Source organism: Pongo pygmaeus, chromosome 3 (genome assembly GCF_028885625.2).
Source record: "Pongo pygmaeus isolate AG05252 chromosome 3, NHGRI_mPonPyg2-v2.0_pri, whole genome shotgun sequence".
Taxonomy (NCBI): domain Eukaryota; kingdom Metazoa; phylum Chordata; class Mammalia; order Primates; family Hominidae; genus Pongo; species Pongo pygmaeus.
In genome coordinates this window covers 120,813,137-120,825,192 of record NC_072376.2, presented here as the reverse complement: position 1 = coordinate 120,825,192, position 12,056 = coordinate 120,813,137, and the positions used below count along the sequence as shown (strand labels likewise).

Below are 12,056 nucleotides of genomic sequence, written 5' to 3'. Positions count from 1 at the left end.
AATATCAAGAGGAAAGCACTTTTAGGAAATCCTAGGTTTATATGTCTGTTTTTTTCTATGTCTTACCCATTTTATCCTTACAAATGACAACAAATACTTACACTTTTGCACCAGGCATTTTTCCGTAGCACATATATTAATGCATTTATTCTTCACAACAGCCCTATTCTTATTTTATAAAACAGTAGCAATTACATAACTTCCTCAAAAATACATAGCTAGTGAGCAGTATATCCATATAGTCTGACTCCAGTATTATTTCACCTATGTCTATAGAAGTTACCTATACAAGTTTAAAAACCTTAAAGGCTACGCTGAGTATATCCTCCAGCACATAGTAAGTGTTCAATAAATATTAGTTGAATAAATGATGTGAAATGTGCTGGGCACAATGTGGTTCATGCCTGTAATCCCAGCTACTCGGGAGGCTGAAGCAAGGATCGCTTGAGGCCAGGAGTTTGAGGCCAGCCTGGGCAACAGAGTGAGACCCCCTCAGCTCTAAAAAAATTAAATAAATAAAAAATAAACTTTTAAAAAAATGATGTGAAATGTGTCTTCAGTGGCATAGTAGTTGGTGGAGAGACACACACTTCTGAGAATCTTTGGAAATAGGATTTTTGAAGGACAGTGACCTGTTTAGAAAACTCAGATCCACTTTCTGCTCACATAATGACCTAAGCCACATCATGTATTTGCATGTGCATGCCAAATGGTTGATAATATTGACCCAGCATATGGAATGGGTCTGTTTTAACACTTCTGACTTCCGTTGTTTGTTTGTTCAATTGGTCAGAAATATTAACTGAGAGCCTCCTCTGCAGAAAACCGTGGTTAGATACATAAATTGGTAAAATGTGATCTTTTTCTCCAAGCAGTATATAAGCTCATGCAGGAAATCCTTTGCACAGACTAACTATAAAACAAAATGAAGAGCGTCCCAAGTACCCACATTAAAAGTACAAATAAAAAAACTTATAGATTCATAGGAGAAAGATTTCTCAGAGCTGTAAGTTAGAGAAAATTGCCTATGAGAGGAACCTTTGAAAGAATAGTAGACTTTCTATAGATACAGTCAAACGCCTAGCATAGGACCTGTCCTTTAGTTCCTTCCTCCTTCCTTCTTCCTTCTAGCAGAAGAGCGACATCCAACTAGTTGGTATTTTTTGTTCTGTTGAATCACTTCTGAACAGTATCACCACTGCTGTGTTCTAAGCATGCTTAGAACATGGAGTAGTACGGAGAGTAAGAGTTTAAGCTTAAAGACATGTGACTGCAAACAAGTTACCTCTCCATGTCCCAGTGACAAAAGTTCAGGACAGAAAACAGATGCCTTAACAGTCACTTGGTCCCTCTAGACCTCAATTTCCACACCTGTGAAATAGAGGAATTAAAGTAGATAATTCAGGGCTGTGGTTCATGCCTGTAATCACAGCACTTTGGGAGGATGAGGCGGGCGGATCACCTGAGGTCAGGAGTTCAGGATCAGCCTGGCCAACATAGCGAAGCCCTGTCTCTACTAAAAATATAAAAATTAGTCGGGCATGGTGGCACACGCCTATATTCCTGGCTACTCGGGAGGCTGAGGCAGGAGAATTGCTTGAACCCGGGAGGCAGAGGTTGTGGTGAGCTGAAATTGCACAACTGCACTCCAGCCTGGGTGACAGAGGGAGACTGTCTCAAAAATAAAACAAAATAAAATAGATAATTCAGATAGTCTGTGACCGCTACGATTTTCAAGTTAATAGAATAAAACATTGAAATTTTCACTACGTTTCTAATGTTTTTCAGGGTTGGTCAAGTTGTATTGCTTTTATTTTATTTTGTTTATCCCCGCGACTGAGCAATCCCCTTACAGACCGTGAGATTTGGGGAGGTATCTGGATCTCAGAGTTAAGGGGGCAGCAAGTTGAAAAACCTCCTCAATGATTCTGATAGTTAAGAATCACCACTGCAAACCCCCACCCCCAAAAAATCCTAGGGTAAAAAATTTATGTTCTGCTGTAACCAAAAGAGTATTTCTAACAAAAACAATTTTTTTTAAATAAAGGAGATTTGAGACCATTATTTTAAAAACAGCAAAACATGAGATGGTTTAAGGTAAGCCCTCTGTTGAGAAATTGAAGAACTTTTTTCCTTCCCACCTACCTTCTGTAAGAATTGAGAAATAGTTCGTTCTAACTTCAAAGTTGAATTAACACCAACTTTCAAGACAGCACTTCTTGTCATTCTCAATTTGAAGGCTTTCAGTATCTTTAAGATACAAATGAAATTCTTAGGCACTTTAAATAATAAAAAGCAGAATATTTAAGAAACATCTTCCATGTACTCATCTAATTCCACATATTAGCCAGTATGTAATATTTACAGTCACTAAACGTATAATCTGGGTGTTAAACCTTGGAATATGTGCTTGTATATGGAAGTGGTCTTTTAAAGCCATCATTAGCTATGTGAAGACACATCTGTGGCTTTTTTCTATTCTGAATCACTTTCCCCCAAACACATTGAATCTAAATTTTTATATTTTACATTTTATGCATTTGTCTTGTCATTTTTTTCTTCTGTACCTAGGGTAAGGTATCAAGGGATGTCACTTGGGACTGGGATTACATATAATCTTTAGATGGTTTTCACAGTTACAGGGCAGTGTACTCCAGGGAGCGTGAGCTCAAGAAACAATTTGGTGGCACTCTCATTTTCTGTGGAATTCGGCTAATCCAGAACAGCTTGACCTTGCAGCCCAGAGGACTCAACTTGATGAAGAGCTTAGACAGAGACCAAATGAATCATATCAAGTGTGACCATTATGGGGCTGAAGATGATTCCTAATTAATCTTTGATCCTCTGAGGTGTCACATTTCCCAAATCTATGTGTCCCTAAGGGAACCAATGAAAATATGAAAATGGCAATTTGCCTAATCCTTGGACACCATGGCAAGCCATCTACTTATGAAGGGGTATCATTTTCCATTCTACAAAAAAATAATTCTCATTCCATACAAAACAATTGTCTACCATTTTCTTAAATAATGTGAAATATTGAGGGCAAAACAAATAATTTAAAAGTCTATTTTGATGATTGTATTACTAGCAGCATCTTTACTCCTTTAGGAGTTCCTTAAGATAATACTGTCTGAAGGCCCAGTTTTCCCAGATGTTGAAATCTTGAGAAAAGCTAACAAATTGACTCCTGTTCCTTGGATCTGGTGAATAAATATTGTTTCATTCTGAACCTTAAGTATGAATGGTATAAAACATGTAGTTGCATTTCTGGTTAAATATCCTGTGAATCTGTAAATGATACCTCTCTGTTCTGTTTAACAGGCATGTCCAGACATCCTCCAGCTCCTGATATCCCTACTTTTTATCCCTTGTCTCCGGGTGGTGTTGGACAGATCACCCCACCTCTTGGCTGGTAAGAACCTTGCTGCACCCTTCAGCCAGGCATTTGAACACATGTTCCTCCACTTTCCATTCATGGAAATTAGATTTATGAATGGTAACACTTGTGGAGTTGAAGAAATTTCACATCAACAAGCAAGGTGCTAACTTTGTTCATTTCAATTTAAAAGATCAAAAAACATACAGACTTTGAAATGGATTGATCCGTTTGCTAATATGGGTAGAAAATGACTAGCATTTGCTTTGAAGCTTATAGTTTTATGGATTCAATTTGTGGCTTTGGGCATTTGCTATGCCTGTACAAAGTTAGTGCTCAGTGTGGTTCTTCTTTTCTAGGTTTTTTTATGAACAACTTATATTTTTCAAAAATGAATTTAGACGCATTGAATATCTACCTTTACTTGTAAGTGGGCAAGTGAGGTAAATGACAAAAATAACTAGAGATAAATTCAACAATATAAGAGCATTTTTGGGATGTTAATGAAGTAAGCATCCAATTTGAGTTCAGAGTAGTAAAAAACTGATTTGGGGGCCTTCTTTTTTTCTGAATATGAATGCTAATGCTCTTTATTTTGTTGTTTATTTCTAAAAATATGCTTACTGCTCTCTCCAAAATCTTTTCAATTATGAAGGTGAAGGAAATATATTTTGGGAGGAAGAATAACATGGTATAGCCTATTTTTATTATTTTATGATTAACCCACAACATTTCCTCCTCCCACTCCCATACTCTCTCCACTCTTCCCTCTCCAATTCTCCCTCCATATAAATAATTCTCAACTCAAGCAATTGTTTCTCTCCTTTTTCCACTTGACTCTCTATGTCACAGCCCCCATGTCATTGTACCCCATCTCCCTACCTGGACATCCTTGCATTATCCTCCTTCAGCTAGGAAGGGTCATCCTGCCATGGACAATCCAGCTTCCTCTCTTTTTCTCTCTCTCTCTCCCCAGCATTACATCTCTTAGTCAGTAACTGCTTGAACTTAATTGATTATGCATACACTTTCAAACCTAGTCAATTATTCTGTCTGAACTTAGTGACTTAGGGGCAATAGTCCTGTGCTGAATCGTACCACTGGCAGCTGGAAATAAAGTCTGTGTAAATGAAAAATGAGAGATGTAGAAAGAACAGAGGGAAAAATGGACTTCTCAGGGTGGAGAGAAAATAATTCCAGTGAATTAATCTTTTATTTCTTGACTTTAACGTGTATATGGGGGAAATGGTACAGTGTTTTTAAAATGTTTATTTTTATATAAATGTACATTTTATTTTCTTCTTTCTTCCCTTGCCTGAAATTCTCAAAGATTCTGATAAAGAAGTCACTCAGCTCCTTCTCTGAAGGGAATATTTCACTATTCTCAGGGTTATGTTATATTCAATAAACATTTAAGTGCTTACTTTGTTCAAAGCATTAATGGGGTTGGGAGAGGGGATGGGATAAAAGAGATGTAATTCATGGATGGTTTGTTTCAAAGTTGAGGGTGGGAGATTTCTTTCAAGGCAAATGACGCTTTGATTGGGTGGAGGGTGAGGAAGGGGAACGGTTACATTTCTGAAACAATCCCGGGGTCTGTAATACTTCCACAAGATTCTGTTTGAATATCTCCCTCTTCTCCCCTCATCCAACTCTTAACTACTGGTTGGTAACTCGTGTTTTGTCATTGATGGGTTCCTTTCTTCTGTGACCTCAGGCAAGGTCAGCCTGTATATCCCATCACGGGTGGATTCAGGCAACCCTACCCATCCTCACTGTCAGTCGACACTTCCATGTCCAGGTAGGTGGAGGTGGAAACTGGGGCGCTCGAGGACAAGTTGCTCTTCTTGTGCTTGCATCCTGTGCGCCTCTGCTTGCCTTTTGGTTGGCTAGGAGGGTGCATACCTCAGCCATGTGTCTGTCTGTGCAGTGTGCCTGGCTCCCACACTAGGTGTCAGAGAGAGTCCCGGGTAGGAGCTCTGCGCTGTGCCCCGGCCGGACCAGCCACACTATCGGGGGATGGACTCAGCCTCCCTGGAAAGCGTTGCCTTCAAACAAATTCATGGCCGCCTGACTGTGGGATGGGAACTGTCCGGAAAGCGGACATTACAAGAAGAGTTTGTTTGATTCAAAATATGCTGGGGGTGGGGTAAGGGAGGAGGATAAAACTGGTTTGGTCTCAGCTCTATAATTTGCTTCCTTTGTGGAAAGTTGTTATCAGTTTGATGCGGCAGTGTTTGAAAATGCCCAGATAGTCTAGAGCCTTCCTGGACGGAGGCTGTCAGAAGAGACAGAACAGTGCGGACAGGCTGGCAGGCCATACAGGATGTGTGTCCTAGTGTGTGAATCAGGCCCTGTGTGGACATGGTCGTGCCAGCAGAGCTCGGGAGGCCTGCCGCGCCACACCGAGAAGCTGCTGTGTGTGATGCTTTTGCTTCTGGAGAGGATGGCTCTGTGCCCTGTGCTTGATGTACACATACATTTGGGGTGCATCATCTGTGTGTTCGATGTGGCTTTGTCAAGGGAGCTAGCATTATTGTGCCGGAAGTCAAACTGGTGGGTTATTAACTGGTTGTGAATATGTCTTTTTTATATGGGTATAGTATTCAAAGTTTCTGTGGTGAATTACAGCTTTAAAAAAATTTTTTTTTTCAGTGAGTTGTAAATGTAGCTGATTGTGGGAGGAGGTGGAATTAATATCCTTCCCCTTAAAACATATTTTTATACTTTTTAACATTGTAAGAACTATCTGATGATAGAACTCTCACAGGCAAATAACTAGCATCATGTATTTTTGCAAGTAATACATTTAGCAAAGCGTCATTATTTGGTCAAATATTTGTATTTTTACCATGCTTCCTTCATATTTTAAAATTTGTTTTTGAAAAATATATATCCTAGCAGAGTTCCTTTCAAGAAGAGGAAATTAATTGTGTAGGCTGTGATGAAAGACCTGAGAATGTTGTTCTTGCTGAATTAAATGTTTATTTTAAAAAGTTTGAAAAGCAAAAATTTCTAAAACATATCCAAATTTATCTAGAGAGCTTATTGAAAAGTACTGTCTTTATTTTATTTTTCTTGCATGGCAGTTTCCCTCCTTTGTGTTGGCTGGTGGTGGATATTTTAAGATCTTTTTTAATGCTGTCCAAGCGTACTTGCGAAAAAGCCTTTGGCAAGTGTAGTTTTTAACCTTGATGCAGAACTTTATCCTTCCTTTAAATTCTTCTCCTTATTTCTGTTACCAGTTTTCCATAAGATGAAATCTCTGAAACATTAGTGTATTTCTGCACAGAAAATCATTTTGGATGATGTTAATGGAAACCTTATTAAATGGGAGACTGATTCCTATCCGTTTTCTCAATTGTTCCCTCCTAATATGGATGAGGAAGCCAATAATATGAGAAAATTCTCATTGTGATGGTTTGCTTAGGAATATAGGCAGAGATTTTAAAACATGATGTGTTTTGCTTTCATTTAAAAATCATTTAAAAAGCCAAGTCTTAAATAAAGTGTTATATTTCCAATAATTACTTTTAGTGAAATTCCTATTTCAAAATTGCTTTGCAAGAAAAATGATTCTTTTTTTTTTTTTTAAATCCCATGGCCTACAGCCCTCCTAGGAAAAATGTCAGATTCTACTATTAGTTTGAAAAAAACTACAGGGAATAATTATACATATTTCCACCTGAATATAGAAAGAAAAAAATAATTATTGGCCCACTCTAATTTATAGTTAATGCTTCTGTGCATAAAGATGTGTTTTACTCTTAGCCAGTAGCAGTTAGTGGATTGCTTTGAAATTCCATCTAGCTTTTGCTGCAACAGCCAGTAGTACATTGTTTTCTTCTCTTTCCTCCTTTTAGGTTTTCCCATCATATGATTCCCGGTCCTCCTGGTCCCCACACAACTGGCATCCCTCATCCAGCTATTGTAACACCTCAGGTCAAACAGGAACATCCCCACACTGACAGTGACCTAATGCACGTGTAAGTATCCACCCAGGCTCTGCTGTGATTGCCTTAGGATACTGAGGATTTCTACACTGTTGCTCCTTTGCAACAGTGATCCTTCGCCCCTTTCTGTTGCTGTGAAACTCAGTGCACCTCTGCCTTGAAAACTCTGTCCCTGAGGACATTAAGCAGCTTCATTCTCACCATGCTGATTTTGATTCTGAGGTCGCAAAGGAGCGCGGACCTTAAAAGATCATGGGAACCTCACCAAAATCGAAGAATCTTCAGAACATAGGCATTGAAGACTCTTGAGCTGTTTAGCCATTTACCACTGAATTTTCACTTGGTTCAGATTATTGGGGAGAACCTGTTCCTACCTGAGTGAAGTAGATTGGAGGGTTTAATGCACTTTCTTCTGGAAGTGCAGTTACCCTGGCTCCAAGCTTCAACAGCACAGAATTCAAGGGAAAGGAACAAATAAAGCCCAAGATTCCCTGTTGGGCCAGGGTTGTCTCAGACTGTGAGTGCAGGCCTAAATTAATTTACTCTGAAGAGATGAGTAATTAGTTTCTTAATCTAGGTTTTGTGGATGGGAGGGTGGGGGTGGGAGGCAGCATGTGATGGTCCATAAAGCCCTTGTGAATATATGCAAAGGCAACATGCATTTGTTTGGGGGAAAAGGTCTAAAGATTTATTAGCTTCTCGAAGTGGTCCTTAACCCCCTGCAAAAGTTAAGAACCTCTATTCTGAAAGAGGAATGATCACCTGTGCTGTGTGTTCAGCTTCTTAGGGGACCAGAGAAGTCCTCAGCCTCAGAGCCCACCTGGAGCATCTTCACAATGCCAAGTCCATTTCTACTTGGTGTTCATAGTTCTATAATGACAGGTCCACTTTCTCAAACCAAAGGGTTTTATTCTCAGTCACTGAGTAGATAGGAAGCCCTATTGGATGGGTTGTTTGCTTCTCAGTGTTTCGTCAAATGAGTCAATAACTGCTCTTCCAAGTTGGTGGTGTTCTGAGGTGAGAGGGTTGTTGCCATCCTGAGTGCAGCCGTGTGAGCAGGTGCTCTGCTTTTCTCCTCCCCCATCCCTTCCTCATTCCTTCCACCCCTTCCCCTAACCACCACCACCACCTTTTAGGAAGCCTCAGCATGAACAGAGAAAGGAGCAGGAGCCAAAAAGACCTCACATTAAGAAGCCTCTGAATGCTTTTATGTTATACATGAAAGAAATGAGAGCGAATGTCGTTGCTGAGTGTACTCTAAAAGAAAGTGCAGCTATCAACCAGATTCTTGGCAGAAGGGTAAGTAGCGGAGTCATGTATAAATGTTCATGGTAGCCATGGAACTGCTTCATGAAGATCTGCCCCAATTTAATCACATATCAGGTGGTCATATAATGTGTTTGCACTTCAAGATATGATATGATGCATTTTAAACCATTTTGATAACTGTTTTTACTGTTATTCTTTTTTTTTTTTTTTGAGACAGCGTCTCACTCTGTTGCCCAAGCTGGACTGGAGTACAGTGGTATGATCATAGTTCACTGCAGCCTTGACCTCCTGGGTTCAGGTGATCCTCCCACCTCAACCTCCCAAATAGCTGGGACTGTAGTCATTGTGCCACCATGCCTGGCTAATTTTTTTTTTCCAATTTAAAACTTTTAATTAAAAAGTAAACTTTAATGTTGAAAATGCAAACTCGGGGAGGGCAGGAAGATCACACACAAGGCTGTCACTTCACACTTGGAGGGTTGCACAGCGGCCGGGCAGAGGCGCTCCTCACTTCCCAGATGGGGCGGCAGCTGCGCAGAAGCACCGCTCACTTCCCAGACAGGGGAGCAGCCGGGTAGAGGCGCCCCTCACTTCCCAGACAGGGCAGCAGCACTCCTCACTTCCCAGATGGGGCGGCCAGGCAGAGGGGCTCCTCACTTGCTAGACGGGGCGGTGGCCAATGCCTGGCTAATTAAAAAAAACAAATTTTGTAGAGATGTGGTATTGTTATGTTGCCCAGGCTGGTCTCAAACTCCTGGGCTCAAGCAAACCTCCCACCTTGGCCTCCCAAAGTGCTGGGTGAATAAGTGGGAGCCACCGTTCCTGGCCCTGTTATTTTTTTTTTTTTTTTTTTTTGGAGATGAGTCTCGCTTTGTCACCCAGGTTGGAGTACAGTGGCATGATCCTGGCTCACTGCAAACTCTGCCTCCCAGCTTCAAGTGATTCTCCTGCCTCCGCTTCCTGAGCAGCTGGAATTACAGTTGCCTACCACCACACCTGGCTAATTTTTGTATTTTTTTTTTTTTTTGGTAGAGACAGGGTTTCACTGTGTTGGCCAGGTTGATCTTGAACTCCAGACCTCAAGTCATCCACCCACCTCGACTTCCTAAAGCCCCATTATCATTCTTTAAACAAATATTTATTATCCTTTTGGGTCAGGCATGATGCCTGGAGATTAGGTAATAATTGCTGAATAAAATAGATGCAGCCACTGGGCACGGTGGCTCATGCCTGTAATCTCAGCACTTTGGGAGGCCGAGGCAGGCAGATCACCTGAGGTCAGGAGTTCGAGACCAGCCTGGCTGACATGGTGACACCCCATCTCTACCAAAAATACAAAAATTAGCTGAGTGTGTGGTGCTAGATGCCTATAATCTCAGCTACTCGCGAGGCTGAGGCAGGAGGCAGGAGAATCACTTGAACCTGGGAGGCGGAGGTTGCAGTGAGCCGAGATTGTGCCACTGCTCTCTAGGCTGGGCAACAGAAAGAGACTCTGTCTCGAAAAATTAAATAAATATCCACCTAGAATTTACAGATCTATAAATCATTTTTAGGGCCTCTATTAGCCAAAATAGATACAGCCCCTTTCTGGAGCTTCAAGTTTTATGACAGAATACAGACATTAGACAAATAGCCAATAAATATATAATAAAAATTATGATAAATACTGTGAATGTAGGGAATAAGATTCAGTGAGAAAGAACAGTAGGGGCTTGGGCAGGCCCCCTGAGGAAACTGTATTTAAGCTGAGATGTGAGAGCTAAGTAGAAACGAATGGGGAGAGGTAGATTCCCCCACATGCAGATGGAGTAGAATGTGTGTGCTGCCTCTGAAACAGGAAAGCATTTAGCTCTTTTAGGGAGCTACAGCAAGGCCTTTGGGGGACCATCCTGGCAAACAGAGGTGGCCACTCCTTCCAGGACAGAAGCAGAGCTGTTCTACCATGAGGCTTTACATGGAAGAATGTATATGATCCTGAGGAGTCTTGATTCTAGAAAGACTGTTCTCCAAATCTCAAAGTGTACACCTGCCAGGTTTCTGGGTTGCCCTTTTCTTTTCATTCCTTCTTTCACCAATGCTATGATATTTTTCTGAGCCCCTATTATGTACCAGGCAGCAGGCTACAACTAGGATAGACACTCTAAGATTGTTTATCCAACTGTCAGCCAAAAGACATACGTAGTCAGTCCTTCCAAGTACTTTGCATGGGATTGAAGTGATTTCAGTTAGATGGCTGAAGAGTGGTAAGAAAAGTTTGAATTTCTCTAATTTAAATTACATTTTCACCATAGTCACATTATCATTATAATTTTAGAAATGTTTCATCTTAATTTGTTGATGCGCTTCATATCTGTATGGTAGCCTCTTAATTTGTGACCCTGTGTTTGTTTTTGCAACCTCTCAAGAAATTCATGACCGGCAAATGAACGTTCAGTTGAGGAGGATCTAACAACCCTTGTGACACTAGAGGATCATGTGTTAGCTATTATCGATGATAATTTTACCAGCTGTGTTCTGAACCTAATAAATTTGAGCATTTATAACAGAAAACATTTAGGAGATTTCCAGTCCGTATGAACAGGAGGGAAGCAGGCCCTCTTACATTATTGATTCCCATTGGATAGCCTCAAAATGCAGCTATTTCCAATCTGCAAGTCACCAGGGTTTCCAGGGGAGGATGTGGTGATAGATTATAGCTTTTTTGGTGTCCTGTGTACAATGCCCTATCTCCCTGTGGATTCTTAGACACTTAATAACAATAATTATAATGCTTTCCCAAGCCAGATCATGGCAGATGAGTGATTCCCATCATCTTGGAAGAACTCTGCCTTAAAAGCTGATGATCATTTTCCCTGACTCTTTAAAAGAAGAAATCAGAGGAAAAGAAGGGCTGATGTTTTTGTTTCAGCTTGTATGCAACTCTTAGTTTTTTCTTTTTTCTTTTTTGAGTTAAGGGCCCCCTGGCCCTCCAGTGGGAATTATTTTCCTGCTCAAGAGAGTGAGGATATGATATGAAGGTATGCTTCCTATTCTTAATGCACATTTCCAACAATTGCTACTTTCTCAGCTCCCTTAACAATCCCCAGATCCGAGCATGTGTCCTAAAGGATGGTTCTTATTTGGGGTCTCGGTCTCTGATTTAGACACCTGTTTCTATTTATAGGTCTCTGAGATCTTTGATTAAGATCAGGTTTTCTATCCTTTCATAATTCCCTCTGGCAGGGCAGCCCTTGCTAGCTCTTTAAAGTCTCTGGCATCAAAATCATGATGTTTTACACTGGGATAATTTGAGTTCTTAAAAGTGGATCTTAAATCCATCCCAGAACATTTTATCTTTTGATTTTTATTCATCTTTACTATATCTCTAAAATAGTGTTCATATGAATTAATCAAAGTTTTATTTTTAATCCATATTATAAATAATAATATCACAAATTTTATTTTAAAATAAGCCT

The 12,056-nt window shown here is 40.4% G+C and overlaps 1 protein-coding gene across 4 annotated transcripts in view; it reads left to right on the top strand.

Annotated features, from left to right (window-relative positions):
* Window positions 1-12,056, top strand: part of LEF1 (lymphoid enhancer binding factor 1) — a 119,547-nt gene that overhangs the window by 80,659 nt on the left and 26,832 nt on the right. For 2 of the 4 annotated variants that reach the window (XM_054485382.2, XM_054485383.2), the window contains exons 5-8: window positions 3,325-3,415; window positions 5,097-5,180; window positions 7,243-7,365; window positions 8,469-8,631. In XM_054485382.2, the coding sequence (XP_054341357.1) occupies window positions 3,325-3,415; window positions 5,097-5,180; window positions 7,243-7,365; window positions 8,469-8,631 (461 nt within the window). The remainder of the gene's footprint in view (window positions 1-3,324; window positions 3,416-5,096; window positions 5,181-7,242; window positions 7,366-8,468; window positions 8,632-12,056) is intronic. The other 2 variants (XM_054485384.2, XM_054485385.2) reach the window with 1 other exon arrangement.